The sequence below is a fragment of the Schistocerca gregaria genome, chromosome 11 (genome assembly GCF_023897955.1).
Source record: "Schistocerca gregaria isolate iqSchGreg1 chromosome 11, iqSchGreg1.2, whole genome shotgun sequence".
In the NCBI taxonomy this organism is placed as follows: Eukaryota; Metazoa; Arthropoda; class Insecta; order Orthoptera; family Acrididae; genus Schistocerca; species Schistocerca gregaria.
Window position 1 is genome coordinate 26115535 of NC_064930.1, and position 26616 is coordinate 26142150.

The 26616-nt window shown below is 38.5% G+C and overlaps 1 protein-coding gene and 1 non-coding gene across 7 annotated transcripts in view; both read left to right on the top strand.

Annotated features, from left to right (window-relative positions):
• Positions 1-26616, top strand: part of LOC126295317 (histone-lysine N-methyltransferase eggless-like) — a 337334-nt gene that overhangs the window by 244527 nt on the left and 66191 nt on the right. For 4 of the 6 annotated variants that reach the window (XM_049987773.1, XM_049987771.1, XM_049987774.1 and 1 more), the window contains 3 exons: positions 1855-1976; positions 4732-4927; positions 12305-12472. In XM_049987773.1, coding sequence (XP_049843730.1) covers positions 1855-1976; positions 4732-4927; positions 12305-12472 — 486 coding nt within the window. The remainder of the gene's footprint in view (positions 1-1854; positions 1977-4731; positions 4928-12304; positions 12473-26616) is intronic. The other 2 variants (XM_049987776.1, XM_049987775.1) reach the window with 1 other exon arrangement.
• On the top strand, positions 2812-2886 carry Trnal-caa (transfer RNA leucine (anticodon CAA)). The gene has a single exon. It is a non-coding gene; the product is annotated as a tRNA-Leu (tRNA).

Sequence of the window (26616 nt, forward strand, 5' to 3'; positions counted from 1 at the left end):
ACTTTTCTTTTAACTCTTCTGTGATTTTACATCTGTTTTAATACCATACATAGTACCTTTCATCCTTCTCCATTGTATTAAGAGGAGTAAGATTTAACAAGTGTGTGTATCAAAGTGAATGGAGTGGGACTGAGTGCATGACTGTGCGTCTATAGGTTTCCTTCGTATGGTGTAATAAACATTTTAGATGTTTGATCCACATTCATTTCTTTTAATAATATATGAAAGGGTGCTGAGAACCTCAACATTGAGTGCCTGTAATTTACATGCGCGCTCGCGCGCGCGCGCACACACACACACACACACACACACACACACACACACACACACACACACACACACGCCTGATAAAACCTTATAGCCTAAACCTAAGTGCATTGAACAATGTCTACTGATATCAGCACCCTCTCTCATGTGCAATACTTCATCATCACATGATGCCAATAAATGATGTCAAATTAAGTATCTGAAATGTTCTATGAAATCTCATTGTGCGTCAGCACGTGCTTCACCCACACCCAGTGTGTTCACATACACTCCAAGACAAAAAGAAGTATCATGAAGGAATTATGTGAATGGGATGATAATTAGTAGACTCTGTTGATCCATTATGGACATGGGATAGCAGCTGGTCAAATATTTTAACAGTGAAATTCGGCAAAGAGCTGTGCAACAGAGATGTTATTTTATATTATTTTACTTTCACTACCAGTTTTGGCAGTTCATTATGCCATCTTCAGATCCTATATGCTCCTTTAAAAAATAATCAATATTGACATATGTTTCTGGATGTCATGAATTCATAGCTCAAGTGCTTCCTTCAAAGACTTTACTACAACTGTCAAGCCTTTGAAGGAAGCACTTGAGCTATGAATTCATACATCCAGAAACATATGTCAATATTGATTATTTTTAAAAGGTGCATATAGGATCTGAAGATGGCATAATGAACTGCCAAAACTGGTAGTGAAAGTAAAATAAAATAAAATCTCAACTGCACATCTGTTTGGCAAATTTCATCATTAAATTAAAAAAGTAATCAGTAGGTGTGCATACATGTACAGGCAAACAAAGGATTACAATTTCAGAAAATTGGATTAATTATTCTATAGAAAGAGCTTCAAAAACTGAGCAGTCAATAATGTTTTGGTTTACCTCTGGCCTTTGTGCATTTAGTCATCTGGCTTGGCATTGATTGATAGAGTTGTTACAAGTCGTCCTGAGGGATGTCGTTTCAAATTTTGTACAACTGGTGTGTTAGATCATCAGAATACCTAGCTGGTTGGAGGTCCCTGCCCATAACGTTCAAAATTTTCTTAATTGTTGAGAGATCTGATGATGATGCTGGCCAATGCAGGGTTTGGCAGGCATGAAGATAAGCAGTAGAAACTCTCACTGTGTATGAGGGGGCGTGATCTTGCTGAAATGTAAGCCCAGGGTGGCTTTCCATGAAGGGCACATTGTTGATGTACCACTATGCTGTAAGGGTACCATAGACAACAACCAACCCCTCACATCATCACTCCTGGTTATTGGGCCATATTGTGGCCAATAGTAAGGTTGGTATCCCATTACCTTGGCAGCCAGAGACAGTGGTTTTGTGTGTGTGTGTGTGTGTGTGTGTGTGTGTGTGTGTGTGTGTGTGTGTGTGTAAAATTTGGAAGAAGGCCTTTTTGGTTGAAAGCTTACTTGTTTGATAGTTTTTTTGTCGTGCTGTCTGCAACTCAATATCACCACTATATGGTGAGTAATAATATATCCTTTTCATAATATTGCCAAAACTAAATGTTATATGTTTTTAAATCATAAAATAAATAATTAATTGACTTGATATTTTATTCATGCTATTCTCAGGTTACCTATAAAATGCACAAGTGTCAGCCTTCATGTCTGGTTGCAAGTACTGGAAAAGATTGTGCCAGATTTCGGAACCTTCTCAGTCATCTTTCAGAACCAATGTTACACGACTGGACGAGGTCAGTAATAAGTGTTGTTTCTCCTCGTGTCCCTTCCCCCTTTTTCTTGTATAAAAGAGCAATAGCCTTTGGATCAAAGACAGGTTTACTTTCTTTTAATTTAGATCAATCATTTGCTCTGATTTATTGCTTAGGGAAAAGGAAAGTAAGAAGTGAGATAAAAATAATTTTATGACCTTAGAAGCCAGTAAATGGAAAGAGGAGGTAGGGTTGCAGGCGGGGGGTGGGGAGCAGATTTGCTGCATTTCACGTATTCCTTTGCTTGTGAGATATAGCAAGTCTGAGATTGTTTAACATTCGTTCATAGTATTGCTGGATGTAAGGTCCGCCAGTTGTGCAAAACACTGTTTTTTCCACGTTCCCAAACATGTTTCAGCATAGAATGAGATTTTCACTCTGCAGCGGAGTGTGCGCTGATATGAAACTTACTGGCAGATTAAAACTGTGTGCCCGACCGAGACTCGAACTCGGGACCTTTGCCTTTCGCGGGCAAGTGCTCTACCAACTGAGCTACCGAAGCACGACTCACGCCCGGTACTCACAGCTTTACTTCTGCCAGTATCCGTCTCCTACCTTCCAAAGGTCCCGAGTTCGAGTCTCGGTCGGGCACACAGTTTTAATCTGCCAGGAAGTTTCATATCAGCGCACACTCCGCTGCAGAGTGAAAATCTCATTCTGGAAACATCCCCCAGGCTGTGGCTAAGGCATGTCTCCACAGTATCCTTTCTTTCAGGAGTGCTAGTTCTGCATGTTTCGCAGAAGAGCTTCTGTAAAGTTTGGAAGGTAGGAGACGGATACTGGCAGAAGTAAAGCTGTGAGTACCGGGCGTGAGTCGTGCTTCGGTAGCTCAGTTGGTAGAGCACTTGCCCGCAAAAGGCAAAGGTCCCGAGTTCGAGTCTCGGTCGGGCACACAGTTTTAATCTGCCAGGAAGTTTCATGTTTCAGCATCTCTGTCCCATCATCAGTGGGCTTCTGTTTTATTTAATCTTTGCACTTGGTTTGCATGGTTTTTCAGCACCACTTCTGTATTCTGTAAGAGTATATGGACTATCAGATCAATTATTTGATTGGATTGAAGAGTTCCTGGATAACAGAATGCAGCATGTCATTCTCAATGGAGAGAAGTCTTCTGAAGTAAGAATGATTTCAGGTGTGCCGCAGGGGAGTGTCATAGCACCATTGCTATTCACAATACACATAAATGACCTGGTGGATGACATCGGAAGTTCACTGAGGCTTTTTGCAGGTGATTCTGTGGTGTATTGAGAGGTTGTAACAATGGCAAATTGTACTGAAATGCAGGAGGATCTGCAGCAAATTGACGCATGGTGCAAGGAATGGCAATTGAATCTCGATGTAGACAAGTGTAATTGCTGTGAATACATAGAAAGAAAGATCCCATATCATTTAGCTACAAAATAGCAGGTCAGCAACTGGAAGCAATTAATTCCATAAATTATCTGGGAGTACGCATTAGTAGTGATTTAAAATGGAATGATCATATAAAGTTGATCGTCGGTAAAGCAGATGCCAGACTGAAATTCATTGGAAGAATCCTAAGGAAATACAGTCCAAAAACAAAGGAAGTAGGTTACAGTACACTTGTTAGCCCACTGCTCGAATACTGCTTGGCAGTGTGGGAACCGCACCAGTTAGGGTTGATAGAGGAGATAGAGAAGATCCAATGGAGAGCAGCACACTTCATTAGAGGATTATTTAGTAATCACGAAAGTGTTACGGAGATGACAGATAAACTCCAGTGGAAGACTCTGCAGGAGAGATGCTCTGTAGCTCGGTACGGGCTTTTGTTAAAGTTTCGAGAACACACGTTCAGTGGAAAGTCAAGCAGTATATTGCTCCCTCCTACATATATCTCGTGAAGAGATCATAAGGATAAAATCACAGAGATTAGAGCCCACACAAAAGCATACTGACAATCCTTCTTTCCTCGAACAATACGAGACTGGAATAGAAGGGAGAACCGATAGAGGTACTCAAGGTTCCCTCCGCCACACACCATCAGGTGGCTTGCGGAGTATGGATATAGATGTATTTATTACAGGTAGTTTGTCATGTTTAAGTGTGGCAAGCCCTTTTCTCTCAGCATCCTGATGAGGTGTTGTGAAGTACATATAAATACAACACACATTTTCACAAGTGTGGTCATAAAAGCACTTTACACTTCACCGAAACACATGCTAATTACAGGATAAGCTACCTGCAATAAATAATACACTAGTGGTCCTGAAAAACCATGCAAACCAAGTGAAAGATTAAATGAAACAGAAACCCACTGATTATGGCACAGAGGTGCTGAAACATGTTTAGGAATGTGGAAAAAGCAGTGTTTTGCACAACTGGCAGACCTTATGTCCAACAATTTTAACTGCAAACATGGTAAACACAAGGAGCTGCAAATCCATATGATGAATTAGTTGATAGGATGAGGTTATAGGTTGCATCATTAATATTTTCCAGTAAGTCTGTCCTCGGCTAATATTGGAATGAAAGACATTGCAAGAAGTTAGTCATTCTTTGTTTGGTAAATGTTTGTGAACTGCATTACTGAACCATTCCACTGCAAGTTCCATAAAGTGGCAACTGAATGTTTTCTAAACTATTTTTTCTCTCGTATATACTATGAAACAAACACTTGATTCTATGAGACATTTTAGTTCAGAACTTTCAAAATTGAGATTTCCATTCCCCTTGTAGTTTTTCCAGGGAAATTATCACTGTTGTTTCTTTCATACAGGGAGAAGGTGAAACATTCTGATTATGTCTCTGTGTACTACAGAGCTCCCTGCAAGCGTAGGTTACGTAATATTGAGGAGCTGCATAAATACCTGTTGAAAACTAAATCCAAAATGACTGTTGACCAGTTTGACTTTGATCATTGGGTGAGGTGCTTCACAGAAGGGACTAATGAGAAGTACTTCATAAAAATCGAGGTATGGTGCAGCTTGTTTCTAATTGGTGCTGCTAGTTAAGTAAAAGATATGTATATGAAATCTAGAAGTAAAAATAATAGTAGTAGTGGGAACTGCATGGAATTGCTTGCCTTGGTGGGAAACTGGTGACTTTAGATGTTTAGTCTCCTTAAATCCATAATCAGTAGCAACAACATATGATGGAAATATTTTCTTTTTTCGGTCTGCAGGGAGAAGTAAATGGAAAATTACGTTCAAGTTTGAAATTTTATAATTGCATCCTTCCATGATATATTAAAACATACTTTTTGAGGTGTCGAGAGGAGTAATGATGGTCTACAAGACACTGTTTACACTTGGGTGCCTAGCTGGGGTACAGATAGACAGGGAGGTGTGGACAAATGGCTGATGTGTGGGTGTCTCGCAGCCAGGCCACAGTTACCTGATTGTACTCAGTTGCTTGAGTGTGTGCAGGTTGGGGTTGTTGAGCAGCTGTCACATGCACAAATGTGTTCAATAGGGACATTTGGTGGATAGCTTACACTACATGCATGTGCCCATGAGTGCATTGATGGATGGGTGTGGATGCCCTTGCTGTGTGGGGCATCACTGGAGCAGCTTGACCTATAATGATATTAGAGAAGCAACTGGAAAAATAGTGACATATAAAAGTAGAACCAAAGAAACGTATTTAGCAATAAAAATTTCTGACAGAGAGAAGAAATAAAATGCTTAAAAGCAGAAAAAAAGAGATACTAGGGTGATAACCATTGACAGTGTATTGCAGAATTTAGCCAGTTGTAAAGGTAAATCCATGCACATTCATTCTGGTACCTGGCGTGGTCAAAGGGTGAAATCCAGCACATTCTAAAGGATTGGATTCAAATCTCCACTCTATCCTGGTTCTCACTGCCTTAAATATGTGAAGGTAAATGCTGTGCTGGTTACCTTTAAAAGGATATGTTCTGCTATCTTTTAATGACATCAGCATTGATGGGCAACTATAATGATCTGCTGCATCACAAAAGGAGCCAGACTGCTTGCATCACAGAAAATTTGTTGTGCTTTAGTAAATGTTTATTATTTGCACATGAACTGTGTGAAAAGTTCTGCCATTATTGATCAATGCAGTGTCAGTGGATTTGCAGTTTACAGATCTTTTCTTGCTGTCTGATGGAAGGCGGAACAAGTGGCTCATGCACACCTTCACTGTAACAGCCCTGCAGAGGGAGCAATGGGATAAGCAATTTAAGGCATACCATAATGAATTTTTGTTATGCAGTGGAGTGTGTGCTGATTTGAAATACCCTGTCAATTAAATGTTTGCAATGGAGCAGGAAAGGCAAAGATTCTGAGCTCAAGCTGCCCCAACCTAGCACATTATTTTAATCTGTCAGGAAATGCAGACATGTATAGTATCAAACAAGCCCCTCAATGGAGCAGTCTCTACTAAGTTAACATACTTATTAAGTACATGATATTGCAGTTTAAGTCGGGTTTGTTTTGTATCAGATCTTGAAAAGTGACGTTTCCTGGTGAAGTACAAGAAAACACCTTCAGTAAACTGTTCAACCACTGTCAGTGATCGGTTTTGTTCAAATCTGATATACCTTAAGCTTACAGTTCCTGGTGAAAAAGGATTAGCTCCCTAATTTTCCTCACAGTGGTTTGTCGACATGAAAATACTAACATACACCATAGTTTGTGGCTCATAATAAACAATAATTCTCTATATAACTGGTTGAGTAGGTCATTATACAAATTGGAGGACGCAAGGACATAGCACCTCCAATGGAACCACACCAAGTGCAGCACTTTGGTATTTCATAGTGATATTTAAATGTATATAAATTTTTACTCCATAGTTATATATGGTTACTGACTGATTTCAGTGCTATTTGTGCTTACTTCTTCCTGTACCATTTGTAATGGGCAAATAGAAAAGCAAATGATGATAAATTTTGCTGAAGGCTGAAATTGCTTCCTCATGGAGTATATTTAGTTGTTTGTATTGGGAACCACTCTCATATGACACTGCCTTTTTTCATGTTTTATACACATTTCTTTGCATTTCTTCGCACTACTTTAGTCAGTTTTATACAAGTTGTTTCCCAGTTTCCTTTTGGCCCAGTATTTCTTTATTCTGTTGGACAACAACTTCTTTCTTTATGAAAGCATCCTTCTCATTGTCTGTTGACCTTGGTCTGTAGTCTGTTTCTACCAGATCACTGCTCAATATTTACAGCAGAGCTTTTCGCCCTCTATCAGGGCACCCAGTACATCTGGCAGCTCAGGTTATTTAATTGTGTCATATGCTCCAATTCTCTCAGTTCCCTGTGTGTTGTACACAGCCCATCCCTTTTGCAATGGGTCAAAGAAAGCTTCCATTATCTCTTTGTTGAGATAGCCATTGTGATGTTCGTGTTGGCTCCTGGTCACAATGGTCTGATAGCGCTGCCAAGGCTGGTCTTCTCATCATGGGAACAGGCTCCAGGGAATTAAACCTCTCCCAATGGATTGGCCAGCCTCATCTTGACTGTATTGCCATGAAGAGATCATTTTAGCTAAGTTGTGTATTGTGCATTGTCATTTTAGCCATTGCCATTTGTTAAGCAGTGTTCCTCCGCCACTTTGTCATCAATCTTTGACGGTTTGCCATTTCCTGACCAAATGCCTTTTTTTAACCACTTATATTCTCATGTATGTTTGCTGTCTGAGTTACAAGTCAGTGATGAGCAGGCTGTTGGGCCATGTTTTACTTTCTATCCATTGCAGCAATAAGAGAAAGAAAATTTAATCTTTGGTTCTAGACATCCACTGTCTCAGCATTGTCTTTTGTGGACCTTTCTACTTGAGAAAACCCTTGTTCACAGATCAATTTTCTTCCATCAACTGGGCTCTAATATATCATTGTTTTTAAGTTCTTTTGCTGCTTGATATGCTAACGTTATGACATGGGTGGTTATGACATTAGTTGTTTTTGCACCCAAAAACAAATAAAACAAATATTATTAATGGTGTCCTGCTTGACACAGTAACGCTATTTAGCTGTCTGGGTGTAATGTTTCAAAGTGATATGAAATGGACTGAGCATGTGAGGATTATGGTAGGGAAGACAAATGGTTGTCTTCAGTTTATAGAGAGAATTTTTTTAAAGTGTGGTCCATCTATAAAGGAGACTGCATGTAGGATGCTAGTGTGACCTATCTTGAATACTGCTTGAGTGTTACTGGTAGGTATAAACAACACACAAGTATCATGGACGTGCTTCAGGAGCTGAAATGGGATTCCTTGGAAGGAAGGTGATATTGTGTTTGATTAACACTATCAAGAAAATTTAGAGAACTGGTATTTGAAGCTGACTACAGAACAATTCTACTGCTACCAACATACATTGTGCATAAAGACCACAGAGATAAGATACAAGAAATTAGGACTCAGATGGATGCATGTAGACAGTCATTTTCCCTAACTGTATTTGCAAGTGGAATAGTAAAGGAACTGAGTACTAGTGGTACCTGGTAACCTCTGTTATGTGCTGTATGGTGGTTTGCATAGAAGTAGAAGTAGAAGTAGAACCATAACAAAACTGTTCCACCTGGTGCAAGATATGTGAGACAGACAAAAGACCCTCAGACTTAAAGATGAATCCCACCTGAGGCCCTTCTCCATTTAACTCTGACAGTGTTTGATATCTGTTCTGGATGTTTATGATGAAACTACCAGTTTGCATTCTCTTTCTCTCTCCTGTTCTTTTTCAGTTCTTCCTTGATTTCTCCAAATGTGCTGAAGCGCACAGGCTACCCCTTCCTGATTATCAATCAAAATGTTCCAGCAGCGTATGTTGCATTTCCAGGAGAGAGCCTCTTCCATTTTCCCAGTGTTTCATCTCCCAGTGAAATTGTTTTTTTTTTTTTTTTTTTTTTTAAAAAAAAAGATTGGCAGCAGATCCCTCTACTCACTATTCTGTGACACCTCCCACACTTTATACCTTTTATAGCTGTATGTAACAAAAAATTACACTGAAGCAATTGCAGAACTAAGATAACTAAAATACAAAGGGCAGCCGAAACAAGTAACAGCATTTACATGTTCAGTAAACTAAATAAGAGGCAATAGTGTCATCTATCAAGAAAAATTCTAAACTTTCAGTCCTGAGCATGTGATGTAGTGGAACTGTAACTCAAATTTAGAAAAGTAGTGATCATGTTCAGGGCAGACATGTTCTTAGCAGGATAATTCACGTTGGGAGGGACACTCTGTGGTATGCAGTCTTAGAAAAACCTCCAATTAGGGTAGCTACCACACAATAGGCATAAAACAAAGTATAATGCTACAGACAGAGATACTTTGAATCAAATGCATTTGGCTGAAAGGTGGGCAATGAACAAGACCTTTAATGAGACTTATCAAAGTATCTTTCACAAAATCCAAAGACATGCTGGCCATGTGCAAAGGTTAACAGCGTCATAAAAATTAAGTGTCCAGATACGGGTGGATGGCGCAGGAACCAAAACTGAGTTCATGAAAGGAAAGATAGAAATGGTGGACTTAGGGTGGGTTTGATTAATAATTTACATTGTTGTTGTTGTTATTGTTGTTGTTTGGGATCATTTTTAAAATGATCCCATCTTCCTTCTGTACATTCTGCTTCCTGTCTTTACGTCATGATTTCACAATATGCTTTCTCTAATTTTTAACAGTTGCCTTTGTCTTTCAGTTTCTCAAAGTTACTGTGCCGTCTCTTCTGGCCTTTCCAGGTTCTTTTCAATTTAACTAGAACCTCAGCTATTACTGATATATTATCTGAAAAAATATCTGCTCCTGAATAGCTTTTGTCACTCTTTAGGCAATTTCGGTAACTTTGTTGTGTCATTATGTAATCAATTTGATATCTTTTGTTGTCAAATTGAGATATCCAAGTATACTGCCGTCTTTTGCAGTTATCAAATAGATTATTTCCAACTACCATGAAATTTTCATTGCAGTATTTCAACAATCTTTGCCCTCTCTCATTTCTTTCTCCCAGTCCAAATTTTCCCAGAGCTTTTCCTTCTGGTCCATCACCAACTACCATGTTACAATCACCCATTACAACAATGCATGCATTTCTTTTCTCTCTATCTGCTAAGTTTTATATTGTCTCATAACATCTTCTACCTCTTCATCTGAATGATTACTTGTTGGTATATAGATCTGGATGATAACTAACTCTTTCGTTTTCCCTTTCAGTCTCATCATCATTATTCTTCCATTAACATATTCAACCTTGATAACCTTGTCCTTCAGTCTTTTGCCTATCAAAATTCCAACCCCATACATTCCATTTTTATCTTCACCTCAATAGCACAATCAGAAGTTGTCAAATTCTAGTTCTCCACAACCACCCCACCTCACCTCACCTCACACATTCCAAGTGCATCCAATTTCTTTCTTGTCATTTATAATTTTATAATTTCCCTTCCCCTAGCAGGATTAAAACATTCCAAGTCCAAATCCACAACAAGACTTCCTTTTTCTTCTCTTTCCTTCCTTTTCCATTTGCCCTAATCTCTGGAGTCCTTATTGTATTCCTCTCCCAGAGATCTGGTTGAGGGGAAGCTTTACCTCCAGAATATTGTACATAGAGGTTATAACGGAACCTATTGAAGGCTTTACTTTACCAAAGTATGCAATACCCTCCAAATTAAACCAGTTTAATGAGTATTTATGATTATAGAAAAATTATTGTGTATGTTAACAATGATTACATGACATGTCTCCATAAACAGTCAACCCAGTAAATTATACTGAATTCCTGACCCATACAAAAGTTAATATCACTTGATCACTGATACAGTAAATGTCATCATGTAAAAACACTGAGTTCATCTTAAATAATTGATATGAAGTTCGAAAAATAGTGGCCAACTTACGTATTTTGGATCTCCTTAAATAAAAATCACCCAGTGAAACCTATTTGTTCACTAGGACCGTTTTCACTCAGTATTCACGTAAACACTCCTTTTTTAGACAAAAACGAATGTAATTCTTAATCATTCATATTATTTACTACTTATTTATGCAAATTAGAGAAGTCAATTGACAAACTTCTAAAAAAGGCCTTTTTGTAACAAAGAATTAATCTGTCAAGTCAACAAATCTGTCTTGTCATTTTAATAACCTGTTAAATTATGTCACTTGATATAAATTAATAACTTTTCTGCACAAATTGTGATAACAGATGTACATGTGACTTATAAACTATATATCTTTTTAGTAGTCTTTGGCAAGGTTATAAATACAAGCAGCAAGAAGGGTCACGAGTGGAGTCTGATGTCACTTTGGTAAAGTGTATGTATGTTATTGTTCAAGGTGGATAAACATTGCAAAGAAAATGTAAAAGAAGTGCTACTTTGTGTTGTGTTATTGTCTTTGGTGGACAGTGGAATTAAGATGGCCATCAGAGTAATAAATATTTTATGTTTAAATATTTGTTGGTTTCACTCATTATTAATCAGCAAAAGCACATCAAAAACACGGGACCTCATCTTTTTACCCCTAGACAACCAGATTTAGAGCCAGCATTAGCATCAAAACACAGCAGCGATTCAGCAAGCAGCAGCGATTACCACAATGCACTTTAATGGTGCCAACCTAACATCAAGTGCTAACAAGCTCCGTATATGGGAGGGAAATAGTGTGATTATGGCAATATCTATGAGTAGGCGACCATTATAAGGTCCATCCCGTGTATGTCTAGGGAGGTAATTCCAGTGGTGGTTTCCCATTGCCTTCGACTGTCCTCCACATCCTGTTGGCTCACTGACCCAGTTTCCTGCTGGTGTTGATTACCCAGCCTTCCACTGGGTTGCTCAGCTTAACAGGGGCACTACGTGTAGGCAGGATTGTGGAGAATTGAGGTGAGAGAGGCTAAGAGAACACTCTTGTTGAGTTCTTGTATTCACATCTCACCCCTATTTTTAGCCAGTGACAAGGTTGTAGCAGCGACTTCCCCAGGTTATCTCCCAGGCCCTAATAATCATATTGTAATTGTAATCATATTGTAATTGTGAATTACAATTGAATCTTGTGACCATAATCTAAGGAAATATTTGGGGATATATGTAATAATTTACTAATAGCTCTAAACTGTTTACCCATAGGTTGGTCAAGTTCTGAAGAATTTCTCATTTCAATATGCATTTTCTCTGACAATGTATATCTTTTTCTTATGTCTTTTTTTTCTTTTTTTTTCAAAATTATAATGATGTGGAAACTGATATAATACTTAGAATGCTGTTCTTATTTCTGAACCAGTTGTGTTGACATGACAAATACTAATGACAGATTGATTTTCAGAAAATATTTGCTTTTCCTGCAGTTAATAAACAACAGTGACTGTTTTCTTTGTGATAGGATATCTCAAATGGAGTAGAAGCTGTTCCTGTTCCCTGTATTAATACAGTTGACTCAAGGAAACCAGATAAATTTATGTATGTCACCAAATATGTGCCTACAAATGGAACATACATTGAAACAGACACAGAATTTCTCACATGCTGTGACTGCACTGATGACTGCCTGGTATGTGCTATAAATGATTTGCTCTACTTTTATTTTATGCAACATGTCTTCAACAGTTTTCAAACTGGAGCAACCTAGAAATGTCAGAGGCTGGCTGAATCAGATTACATACTGTTCAATAAGAAGATTTTGACTACCCCTCTACTTTTTGTAACACATTGAGTGAATCATGAGGCTTACTTAATGTGGTGATAAAGGCACAGATGCTGTTATCAAGTTGAGTCATTCAGTCTTCTGAGTGTATAGAGTTAAAGATATTCTATTAATTAAAGTGCTTTTGAGAAAGGGTAAATGCTTTGATCTCAAGCATTAAAATGTGAAACCTAATTAGAATCATTCTCACTAATATTTTAATGCAAATATTGATAAGTTATGGACTTTAATTAATTTCAGCTCATGCAGCCAAGGATAACGGAATAGTCAGCAAGGTATTAAGGTTATATAAAAGCTTACCCCTTGCAATAGATCTCAGAGCAGTTGATACAATATTTCAGTCAAAATTAAGATTGTGTAGGCCTTAAGCTTTACTCCGTAGCTGGAGCACAGAAGAGACAGTGTGCTTGTTTTCATATATCAGAATTCCACATTTGAAGAATAATGATAGCAGTATTACAAGCTAAATAATTTATTTGTTCATATGCATCTATTCAGCACCACATTTTCCTATAAGTTGTAGTGTGCTTCATTTCAAGATGGAATCCTTTTATTTTTTAGAGTATTTTGTGTGCTCATAATCTGTGGTGAGTAGAAATGGTGAGTCAAGTTGGCACTAAAATTAAGATACCTGACTTACACTCTACACTTTGTGAATCAATTCACTTGAACACCCATAAAAAAATTAGTAATAGATTCAGCTTGCCACTAGCATCTCACAATGGACCAAGCCCCAAGTATCCTGCCAGCAGCAAAAAGATTAAGTCTCAAAGTTATTGTTAATTCTTGATCCTGCACAATATATGGTATCCCAGAAGTTCCAGTACCACACAATCATGGGAAAGCCTCCATGAATCTGGAAGAAATGGAAAGAAGTGTGCAATAAATCATTGGCATCATAAGATGTGATGGTTGACTCATTTGTAGACTGTCTATAACAATGGGTATCAAAGTTCATGGTCCATGCCAAAGCACAATTTTAGGTTGTCACATTTAATCTATTTTCAAATTACAGTTACTTAGGCACAGTGAAAGGATGGTGAATTTGGTATATAGTACCACTGAATTGTTGTAACAATAATCACCATTCAAAAAGGATGGTGAATTTGGTATATAGTACCACTGAATTGTTGTAACAATAATCACCATTCAAAAAATGTTCATTATATTTTGACCACAGATATCACTATTTAACAATATAATCATAATGTTGCATGAAGTTTCATTGAATTAATTTTCCTCATTCTCTCTAGTAGCATTTTTGCTATTTAGGTGGGAAACTGTAGTAAAGGAAACTGTATTTTCATTGAGTTCTCTTTTAGAGTGTTGCCCTTAGCCAGTGTTTTTCTCATGAGTGGATTCAATCCCTGATGTGCAATTGTAACATTGTGTGCAAAATATTCTCTACAGCTGTCACATGTCAAAGTTATTTTGAGACAAAAATTTCTCATGTGGAAATCCATAGATTCCAAATTTGATTGATAGGAGGGATATTAATTATTAAAATTCTCTCATGTTTTAAATTTCCAAATGGATATACGGTCAGAGTCAGTATGCTTTCTTCTGTTGTAATGTGTTTTTTCCCCATGATTGTCAAAAACACTTCAACGGCATTTTCCAATTACTATTTTTAGTGTATTGATTTTCTTTTGCATGCCAGAAAACAACTTACTTCAGCTGTGTTGGTGGAAGACATCCTGCATCAATGTTTTGACTGCTGTCTCATTTATGGGATGAAGACTCATCCACAGTAATAAACTGGCATGCAAGATTCATCATATTCTCTTTAAAACTTTTCAAGCAATGTGAAGAAATGTGGGTATCACATTACTCAACTGCTGGCTAAAAGCAAATGTTGTTGTTGTTTTTACCCTCCACGCTGTCCTCCAATAATAAATTGGTGATCCCTTGATGCCTCAGGACATGTCCTACCAACTAATCCCTTCTTCTGGTCAAGTTGTGCCACAAACTTCTCTTCTCCCCAATTCTTCCTCATTACTTATGTGATTTACCCATCTAATCTTCAGCATTCTTCTGCTGCACCACATTTTGAAAGCTTCTATTCTCTTCTTGTCCAAATTATTTTTTGTCCTTGTTTCACTTCCATATGTGGCTACACTCCATACAAATACTTTCAGAAATGACTTCCTGACACTTAAATCTATACCCGATGTTAACAAATTTCTCTTCTTAAGAAATGCTTTCCTTGCCATTGCCAGTCTACATTTTATATCTTCTCTACTTCGACCATCATCAGTTATTTTGCTCCCCAGATAGCAAAACTCCTTTACTACTTCAAGTGTCTCCTTTCCTAATCTAATTTCCTCAGCATCATCCGACTTAATTCGACTACATTCCATTATCCACGTTTTGCTTTTGTTGATGTTCATCTTATATCCTCCTCTCAAGACACTGTCCATTCCGTTCAACTGCTCTTCCAAGTCCTTTGCTGTCTCTGACAGAATTACAATGTCATTGGTGAACCTCAATGTTCTTATTTCTTCTCCATAAATTTTAATACCTACTCTGAATTTTTCTTTTGATTCCTTTACTGCTTGCTCAGTATACAGATTGAATAACATCGGGGAGAGACTACAATCCTGTCTCACTCCCTTCCCAACCACTGCTTCCCTTTCATGTCCCTCGACTCTAATAACTGCCATCTGGTTTCTGTACAAATTGTAAATAGCCTTTCGCTCCCTGTATTTTACCCCTGCCACCTTTAGAATTTGAAATAGAGTATTCCAGTCAACATTGTCAAAAGCTTTCTCTAAGTCTACAAATGCTAGGAATGTAGGTTTGCCTTTCCTTAATCTTTCTTCTAAGATAAATTGTAAGGTCAGTATTGCCTCACGTGATCCAACATTTCTATGGAATCCAAACTGATCTTCTTTGAGATCGGCTTCTACTAGTTTTTCCATTCGTCTGTAAACAATTCACATTAGTATTTTGCAGCTGTGACTTATTAAACTGATAGTTCGGTAATTTTCACATCTGTCAACACCTGCTTTCTTTGGGGTTGGAATTATTATATTCTTCTTGAAGTCTGAGGGTATTTCACCTGTCTCATACATCTTGCTCACCAGCTGGTAGAGTTTTGTCATGACTGGCTCTCCCAAGGCCGTCAGTAGTTCTAATGGAATGTTGTCTACTCCGGGGGCCTTGTTTTGACTCAGGTCTTTCAGTGCTCTGTCAAACTCTTCACGCAGTATCTTACCTCCCATTTCATCTTCATCTACATCCTCTTCCATTTCCATACTATTGTCCTCAAGTACATCGCCCTTGTATAAACCTTCTATATACTCCTTCCACCTTTCTGCCTTCCCTTCTTTGCTTAGAACTGGGTTGCCATCTGAGCTCTTGATATTCATACACGTGGTTCTCTTCTCTCCAAAGGTCTCTCTAATTTTCCTGTAGGCAGTATCTATCATACCCCTAGAGAGATAATCTTCTACATCCTTACATTTGTCCTCTAGCCATCCCTGCTTAGGCATTTTGCACTTCCTGTCGGTCTCATTTTTTAGACATTTGTTTTCCTTTTTGCCTGCTTCACTTACTGCATTTTTATATTTTCTCCTTTCATCAATTAAATTCAATATTTCTTCTGTTACCCAAGGATTTCTAGCAGCCCTCATCTTTTTACCTACTTTATCCTCTGCTGCCTTCACTACTTCATCCCTCAGAGCTACCTGTTCTTCTTCAACTGTGTTTCTTTCCCCCATTGCTGCCAATTGTTCCCTTAGGCTCTCCTTGAAACTCTGTACAACCTCAGGTTCTTTCAGCTTATCCAGATCCCATGTCCTTAAATTCCCACCTTTTCGCAGTTTCTTCAGTTTTAACCTACAGGTCATAACCAATAGATTGTGGTCAGAGTCCACATCTGCCCCTGGAAATGTCCTACAATTTAAAACCTGATTCCTAAATCTCTGTCTTACCATTATATAATCTATCTGATACCTTTTAGTATCTCCAGGATTCTTCCATGTATACAACCTTCTTTTATTATTCTTGAACCAAGTGTTAGCTATGATTAAGTTATGCTCTGTGCAAAATTCTACCAGACGGCTTCCTCTTTCATTTCTTAGCCCCAATCGATAATCACCTACTATGTTTCCTTCTCTCCCTTGTCCTACTGATGAATTCCAGTCACCCGTGACTATTAAATTTTCGTCTCCCTTCACTACCTGAATAATTTCTTTTATCTCATCATACATTTCATCAATTTCTTCATCATCTGCAGAGCTAGTTGGCATATAAACTTGTACTACTGTAGTAGGCATGGGCTTTGTGTCTATCTTGGCCACAATAATGCGTTCACTATGCTGTTTGTAGTAGCTTACCCGCATTCCTATTTTCCTATTCATTATTAAACCTACTCCTCCATTACCCCTATTTGATTTTGTGTTTATAACCCTGTAGTCACCTGACCAAAAGTCTTGTTCCTCCTGCCACCGAACTTCACTAATTCCCACTATATCTAACTTTAACCTATCCATTTCCCTTTTTAAATGTTCTAACCTACCTGCCCGATTAAGGGATCTAACATTCCACACTCCGATCCGTAGAATGCCAGTTTTCATTCTCCTGATAACGACATCCTCCTGAATAGTCCCCGCCCGGAGATCCAAATGGGGGACTATTTTACCTCCGGAATATTTTACCCAAGAGGACGCCATCACCATTTAATCATACAGTAAAGCTGCATGTCCTCGGGATAAATTACGGCTGTAGTTTCCCCTTGCTTTCAGCCGTTCACAGTACCAGCACAGCAAGGCCGTTTTGGTTAATGTTGCAAGGCCAGATCAGTCAATTATCCAGACTGTTGCCCCTGCAACTTCTGAAAAGGCTGCTGCCCCTCTTCAGGAACCACATGTTTGTCTGGCCTCTCAACAGATACCCCTCCGTTGTGGTTGCACCTATGGTATGGCCATCTGTATCACTGAGGCATGCAAGCCTCCCCACCAATGGCAAGGTCCATGGTTCATGGGGGAGGATAATTTACATATGTGCAATAAATGTGTTAACCCCTTTTTTTAAACAGTGTCATATACTGTAACAGAGAAAAATGGCATAGTGGTTAAACCAGTGGACTCATAGTTTGGAGAACCGTGGTCCAACTTCCAGTCCAGGTATTCAGATTTAATTTTTCTATGGTTTCCCTAAATTGCTTACAACAAATTCCGAGAGAATAGATTTCAAAAGGACATGGCTGATCTCTCTTCCCAGTCCGGGTTTGTACTCTATCTCTTATAACTTACTCGTCCTTCATGTAGTGAATTCAAGAATTGGTGATGGGAAAGTAAAGTGAAAACATTTAGACATTCAGAAAAATCTTGTGTAGGTAACTGTTTATTCCTACAATCAAACAGTTTGTGCCAAGAAGGTGACATGTGGAAATTTTTGTACATCAAATCAAAACATCAATAAGAAGTTTTGTTATGATAGTAACTGTTCATTTGAATATCTACATGATAAAACTGCTTTCCAGAACCATGGGTTCATTTATTTTACACACAAAAAAACAAGGGTTCAGGGAAACAACAGTATTCAGGAATTAGGATGATCTGCCAGCAGCCTGAATCAGGAGAATGGTAGCAGGTCAGTACAACAGAGGAGAAAGAACATAGCAAGTAATAAACAACCTTAGCTTAATCTGATACCATGTGGATTTCTGGAGCCCAACTTATATTGTAAAGTTGAGACGCTGAGTCACAGATAGGCACAACAAAAAGACTGTCACAAAATGAGCTTTTAGCTAACAAGGCCTTAGTCGAAAATAGACCACACACACACACACACACACACACACACACACACACACACACACACACACACAATGCAAATGCAACTTTTACACACATGACCTCAGTCTCTGGCAATTGGAGCCAGACTGTGCAGTCGAGTTTTTGGTTTAGTTGTTTTACCAGTGAACTTATTATATAGCAAACACTTAAATGCCTCGTGTAATTGAATAGAAGTTTGTATCGGTAAGAAAGACATTGTTGGTGTCTGTAAAGGGCTGGTACCTGCTCTGTATTTTTCCCCAAATTACTTGAAGCACTGCAAATACAATATAATTTTCAATAAACAATAGATGCCTGGCTCAGTTTATTTTTGTCTAATTGCTGACAACTCAGGGCCATGGTTCTTTGACATTCAGAAGCCCAACCAAAGGACAAGATTGTTTTCTGTGGTACATCTGATGAACATAAAGCAATTGATTATATTAACATCTAATTTGATAAGTTTGTATATTTTAATAATCATAGTAGTAGCAGTATGGTATTCTGCTTTATGGCAGGTATTGTCATGGGTTAAGCCCTTCCACTTTTGTCTGTCTATAGCCAGTCTTGTCATTTCTGAATATTTGTCTCCTTTTATATTGTCCAGCATTTGATATCTTCTTTTTCCTCTTCCACTTTTTCTCTCCACCATTCCTTCTATTCCTTCCTTCAATAAACAGTCCATCCTCAAATAATGTCCAATCCAGTTCCGTTTTCTCTTTCTTATGACTTCCAGCATGTATCTTTCTTCTCCAACTCTTCTTAATACTTCTTCATTCTTTACTTGGTCTTCTCATTTCACTTTTTACATTCTCCTTTCATCTTCCTTCCTCAATGCCCAGATCTCCCCACCATACAGGGCAATGCTCGAGATGTAAAATTTTGCAAGTCTTTTCCTCAGATCTTTGTTTAGTGGTCCACAAAATAATTTCTGTTTCCTCTTGAATCCTCCTTATGCCATTGCAATTCTTTTCCTAGTTTCTGTTGAGCAATACATATAATCCATTATTACACTTCCCAAGTAATTGAAATTATTCACTTGCTCTATCTCCTCTCCCTCTATTTTCATATGGCATTTTCTCCCCTTTCCTCCAGTTACCATGCTTATCATTTTCTTCTTGTTAATCTTCAGTCCATATTCTTCTAATTTTGTGTTTAGATTATCTAACACTTGTTCCATCTCTCATGCACTCTCTGCCATCACAACCATGCCGTCTGCAAATCTTATTCACTCCACCCTCTAAACCCCTATATTAACTCCTCTCCTTCCATCAAAACTTCTACTGATAATTTCCTCCAGATATATAATGTACCTCTCTCCTATCACTCTCATTAGCCCAATGACATCTCTAGTACCCACTCCTCACCTGAAACCAAATTGTTCATCTCCTATTATGCAATTCAGCTTTCCATATAGGAGAGTGTCCTCAGCAAGACTTTGGCTGCATACAATATCAGGCTTACTGTTCTATGATCCTCACACTTTTTGCTGTTCTTTTTCTTTTCTATAGGTATTAAGATACTTTCTGTAAAGTCCTTTGGCCATTATCCTGTCATGTATATTTGATTATACAATTCAATCAACTCCCTTTTCCCTTCTTTCTCCAGTGACTTTAACAGTTGAGCAGGAATCTCATCAATTCCTATTGCCTTTCCATTTTTCATCTCCTTAGATTCTTCAATCTCACTAGTTAGTATTGCATTTCCTTTGTCATCATCATCATCATCTTCTTCTTCTTCTTCTTCTTCTTCTTCTTCTTCTTCTATCTCAAGGTCTTCTTCACTTGGTCGACTGTCTGCAGTGTGTAGCCATTCTATATATTCTTCCCATCTTCTCATTATTTCTTGTGGTTCACTCACCATTTTACCATCTGCTGCCTCTACTTTCTTTAGTCGATTGTTGTATCTCTTTTCCCTGAATGTCAAATTCATTGCTTCTTTGTACATCAAATCATATTTTCCTTCTTTTTCTAATTCATGGATTTTAATACCTACTCCAAATTTTTCTTTTCTTTCCTTTACTGCTGTCTCAATATACAGATTGAATAACATTGGGGAGAGACTACAACCCTGTCTCACTCCCTTCCCGGCCACTGCTTCCCTTTCATGCCCCTCAAATCTTATAACTGTTATCTGAATTCTGTACAAATTGTAAACAGCCTTTTGCTCCACAAAAATATATTTCTTAGAGCTTTCTTGTAGTTAATTCTTCATAAAAAAATGTGCATATACTCCTTCCTGTGGTGTTTCCATGAGTTAATGATTTCTGATCCCTGATCTTCCAGGGTCATATAGCACCTTGATCTCACAGGGAGGATTCTAACCAGAATTCTTTTTTCAAAAGCTAAAACAAGTCTTATATTTGCAACTTCATGTACAGTATATTTTAATTTTATGATTTTAAGTTTGCAGAACCTGACTGGTCCTGTAGGAAAGAACTTATCCATTTTCAATTTAATTTATTTCTCTTAACACACAATTTTATATGCATGTGCGTTTTCAACTAAGTATAAAGTTATTACAATTACATTTTTTTAGTTTACATTATTTCTTATTATATTGCAATTCATGAGAAATTAAAGTTACAAGGGCATTTTTGGGTAAGACACTGCTTAACACATTTTTTAAAAGTATCTCCTGCCAATATCTTAACTTCATTTTGGAACAAGTTATTAAAAACAGTTCCTTTGATAGAGGGGCTTTTTTCTGTTAAAGTTAATCTTCTGTTAACCATATGAAACATCTTTTCTATGCCTTGTTTTACAGTTGTGAACATCCATGTTTCTTTTTGCGATCTTAGTGTCTTCTTTTAATGGCATTATAGTTTAAATGATTAATGGAAAATCTCATGCAAAGATGTGAAACAAATATTAAAAAAGAGATAGAGGGGCTGGCCAGTACTTACCTCAGCTCAGTACAGCCGATAGATACACAAAAAACAGAACCGAAAATGTACATTCCTAGCTTTCGGAACAAATGTTCCTTCATCAGGGGGGAGAGAGGTGAAAGAAAGGGAAGAAGGGAAAGTGGATTCAGTTACTCACAACCCAGGTTATGAAGCAACAGGGAAAGGAAAACAGGGAGGGTAGCAAGGATGGAGGCATGGTTGTCAGAGGGAAGCCAAAGATATTCTACTGTAAGTACTGTGCAAGCTTCAAAACAAAGAGGATGCATACAGAAGTAAAGAGGTATATAGTATAAAGATAAATACAACTATGTAGGATGAAAAGATGTGTGAATGGCTAAAGAGGAAAGGGAAAGAGGAGAAGACTGAAGAGTAAATAGGAGTGAGGTTGTTTAACGGAGGTTCAGTCCAGGGGGATGGCAGGATGAAAGGATGTGTTGGAGTGCAAGTTCCCATTTCTGCAGTTCAGAGGGACTGATGTTGGGTGGGAGGGATCCTGGGTAACAGCTTTGTAGGTTGAGGTGTCGGACAGTTGACGCAGTCCTTCTGCCACATACTCCACATTGTCAAGCACCACATTGGTGGAGCCTTTATCCCTCGGGAGGATGACATCTTTGTGGTCTGGACGCATGGTGAAGAAACACTCCTTAATTTCCTCCATAACCTCAACTCCTTTTTGAATCTGAATTTCACCTGGTCCTTCTCCAAAACCCAAGCCACCTTCCTGCATGTTGACCTTCGTCTTGTTGAAGCTCACATCCACACCTCTGTCCATATCAAACCCACAAACAAACAACAGTACCTTCACTTTGATAGCTGCCATCCATTCCACATCAAACGCTTCCTTCCCTACAGCCTAGGTATTCGCGACAAACGTATCTGCTCCAGTGACGAACACCAATAACTATCCTGCAGACCTTGTCCACAAACAGATCTCCCGAGCAATACATTCCTCCCCGTCCAACAACAATGTTCCTACCCCCAGACCACACAAAACCATCCCCCTTGTCACCCAGTATTATCCTGGCCTCAAATACATCAACAAATTGCTTTGCCAGGGATATGACTTTCTCAAGTCAACCCCTGAAATGAGATCATCCCTTGACAAAATTCTCCCCACACCACCCAGAGTTGCCTTTCGTCACCCCCCTAACCTCTGTAACATCTACATCTACATCTACATCTACATCTACATCCATATGCCGTAAGCCACGTGACGGTGTGTTAAACACTACAATATTCCCAGACTACCTTCTCTACCTAGCGGTTCCTACCCCTGTAACTGACCCCACTGCAAAACCTGCCCCATGCATCCCCCCCCCCCCCCCGCCCCCACAACCACCTACTCCAGTCCTGCTACTGGTAAAACATACACAATTCAAGGCAGGGCCACGTGTGAAACTACACGTCATTTATCAGCTGACATGCCTGCACTGAGCAGCCTTTTACATCAGTATGACAACAAGTAAACTGGCTGAGCGCATGAACGGACACAGACGAACTGTCCGCCTAGGAGATGTCCAATACCCAGTAGCAGAGCATGCCCTCCAGCATAATTCTAGGGACCTAGGAACCTGCTACACTGTATGTGCCATTTGGCTTCTCCCACCCAACACCAGTCCCTCTGAACTGCAGATATGGGAACTTGCACTCCAACACATCCTTTCATCCTGCCATCCCCCTGGACTGAACCTCCGTTAAACAACCTCACTCCTATTTACTCTTCAGTCTTCTCCTCTTTCCCTTTCCTCTTTAGCCATTCACACATCTTTTCATCCTATATAGTTGTATTTATCTTTATACTATATACCTCTTTACTTCTGTATGCATCCTCTTTGGTTTGAAGCTGGCACAGTACTTACAGTAGAATATCTTTGGCTTCCCTCTGACAACCATGCCTCCATCCTTGTTACCCTCCCTGTTTTCCTTTCCCTGTTGCTTCATAAGCTGGGTTGTGAGTAACTGAATCCACTTTCCCTTCGTCCCTTTCTTTCCCCTCTCTCCTCCCTGATGAAGGAACATTTGTTCCTAAAGCTAGAAACGTACATTTTCGGTTCTGTTTTTTGTTTATCGGCTGTACTGAGCTGAGGTAAGTGCTGGCCAGCCCCTCTAACTCATTGTTGGCATTATAGTTTCTGGTATATACATGGCATAAATTGTGAGAATATTGTGTGTAATGAATAAGGGTTTGCAAGAAGTCCCTGGTTTTACTATTGCAATGATCCTCAAGGCTCACTTCTGCAGTATGGTAACTCTTTTCATGTTTAGGTTGGCATGTCCCACCCCACCATACTATTTCCATAAGACAAGAAAGGGTACACTAATCCATAACATCCAGTCCATAGTGTTTCAGAATTATGATATGGTGATAACCTTCTTAATACATGTAGACTGGGTGTTATCTTTCTATATATATAATCAGCTTGCTGCTTCCATGAAAGTCAATCTTCTAAGCATAATCTCAAGAATTTACAAGCTGTACAGGTTTTTGGTAGAATTTCATCAATCACAGAATTTTGTCTGTTTGGACCATTTGGTTTAAAATGAATATTATTAGTTTTTTCTATGTTTACTTTTAGGTTTACTCTTTCAAAGTGAGCTATTGCCTTTTCAGTAAAGTTATGTATTGCTGCAAGTAGGCTGTGATCAATTGCTTATTGTCAAGAGAACTTGAGAAATCATTTACATACCGTTTGAATAGGACTGGACCTAAAGTAGATACCTGAGGAACACCAAAATGTTGTAAATAAGTATATGTTCATGCAGAATAGTAACTAATGTTGTGAACAATAAATATTATGCACACATAACTGTTGCTAAGAGTTTTCTCTCATGATGCAAGTTTTAGAACATAAGTGGATGATGAAATGGGTACATACAGAACTTAACTTTGCGTCACTTAAATTGAATGTAGTTGTCATATGTCATTAACTCTAGCAGTTAACAAGAAGTCATATCATGAACCCAACTTTATATCTGTGGTTCCCCAAGTTTGTGTACTTTTGTTAGAAAAAGAGTAAGAGCTTAAAAGCTAGTTTGAGTGTTGTTTCCTGTTATATGTGTCTATGCTTCACTGCAGTGTAGGTGAGCAGTTGCCTTTTCCTTATTTTACCTGTTGCTCCATCCAAAAATTTCCATTATTGTGATGAATTGCAGATATTTTGTCTAAATCAGTTTGTATGATGGAGAAAGTACCAATTGACCCTAAACAGTAAAAACTCGTACACACTTCACATTAGTGTTAAAAAAATTAAAATGTAGTTGCAAAATAAATCACATGAATTAAATTGTTATCAAGTTAACTAAATATTTAGGGATTAAGGAATTACAATTACAAAAACTTAAATCAGTACTATCATCTAGGAAATGTTATGGGGAAGGAAAAACTCTTAGAAGGTGCAACAAATCTAGTAAGGTGCTATGCTATAGTTGCCAATCCTCTTCTGGAGTATTGCTGCACAGTATGCAACCACTACCTGATAGGATTGATGAAAGACATCAAAAGAGTTCAAGGAAGGGCAGTTTATTTTGTATTATCACAAAATAAAGGAGAGAGGATCACAGATATAAGGCACTTATGAAAAGAAGGGCATTTTTCATTTCAGTAAGATCTTTTCATGTAATTTTAATCTACAAATTTATCCTCCAGAAAGTCTGAAAGTGGTTCTGTATACTCTCTCTGCCAAACGATTGTGAGTGAGTTGTAGAGTAGTCACATACACATCAGTGTAGAAGTGTCAGTCCAATAAGAAAATTTTGATGGAGCTCAGATAATCATTGAACTGCTGTAGGACAGATTGCATCACAACACAAATTCATACTTACAGAAGTCTTTCCAATAAAATATGAGAGGTGGTATCCACAGATACAGCATCCCAATGTGATACTGAAAAAATGTATATTTTTCATGAGTAACACATGAAATATTATCAAATGAAAAATTCAGTTTAGAAAACTGCAAAGTCACTAAGTAACATAATGATTGGCCAGTGCAAGTGGAAGTCAGTGTAGTGGAAATAGTCTCATCTAACAGTAGAAATAACACCTATCTTTTATAACTGTTAGTTCCTATCTCATGTAGCAAAGGGGGGAATCTTGGGAAGGTTTGGAAGGTGGACTGGTTCACCCACACACAAGATACCAGATAGAGAGAGCCACTTTTTGTGAGGACAAGTGGGGAAGGAGAGTAGGAGGGCAAAGGTAGCATGTTGTAAGCACTGTGCCAGCTCCATACCTGACAGGATAGGAGGACAGAATGAGAAGTGAAGATGGTTTAAGAGGAAGAGAAATGAGAAGTTAAATGAACAGTGCAATTAGAAGCTAGGAGAGCAGGAAAAAGACAAGGAACAAACAAAAATGGAGAGGGAGGAACTATTGCCATGATTGACTGACTGACTGACTGACTCCATGACACTATGGTCTCTGAGGACCTTGGCCTCCTCAATCACAGATTGTCTTGGCCTTCAGCACGCCTGTGCCACCTCCTCACTCCCACTGCTCTCGGGTCAGCTTTCACATGTTCCAACCATCTCACACACAGCTGTCCTCTCCCTCTTCTACCACCAGGATGTCCCATCATCATCTTCTTTGGGAGCCTTTCTTCTGTCATATGCTGGACACGTCCTAACCATCTTTGCCTTAACATTTTGACTGAGATTACCAAATCAGGTTCTTTGTACAGAGCCCTTACTGCTTCATTAGTCCTAATTCTCCATATCTCACCTTTTACAGAACCAAAAATCTTTCTAAGCACTTTCCTCTCCCATATATTTAGTTTCTTCTCTAAAGCCTCCGTCAGTACCCATGCCTCGCTACCATACACAAGAACTGATTTGATCACTGTTTTTTACAGTGTCAGCTTTAGTTTCCTACTTAGGTTCTTACTTTTGAGCATGGTATATAGTGCTTTATGTGATCTGTCAGCAGCCTTAATTCGATTTGTTATATCTGCCTCCACTTTGTTTTCTGATGTTATTACTGAGCCAAGGTAAATAAAGCTATCTACTCATTCAAAGTTGTACCCTTGTAACTGTAGAACATCTGTGTTTCTTCTCTCTCTCTCTGTTATCATAAACTCAGCTTTTGCCTCACTAATTTCTAAACCAAGGTTCTCGGCAGTGGCTTCAAACTCTTTGAAGGCTGATGTGAGGCCCCCGCACTTCTCGCACTTATTACTCATCATCTGCATAGGCTAAGATTTACAAAAGTCTATTGTAAATATTGCCTACTGCATTTGTGGTTATTGATCTTACTGCATTCTCTAATACCAGGTTGAATAGTAATGGTGATAGTGGGTCTCCCTG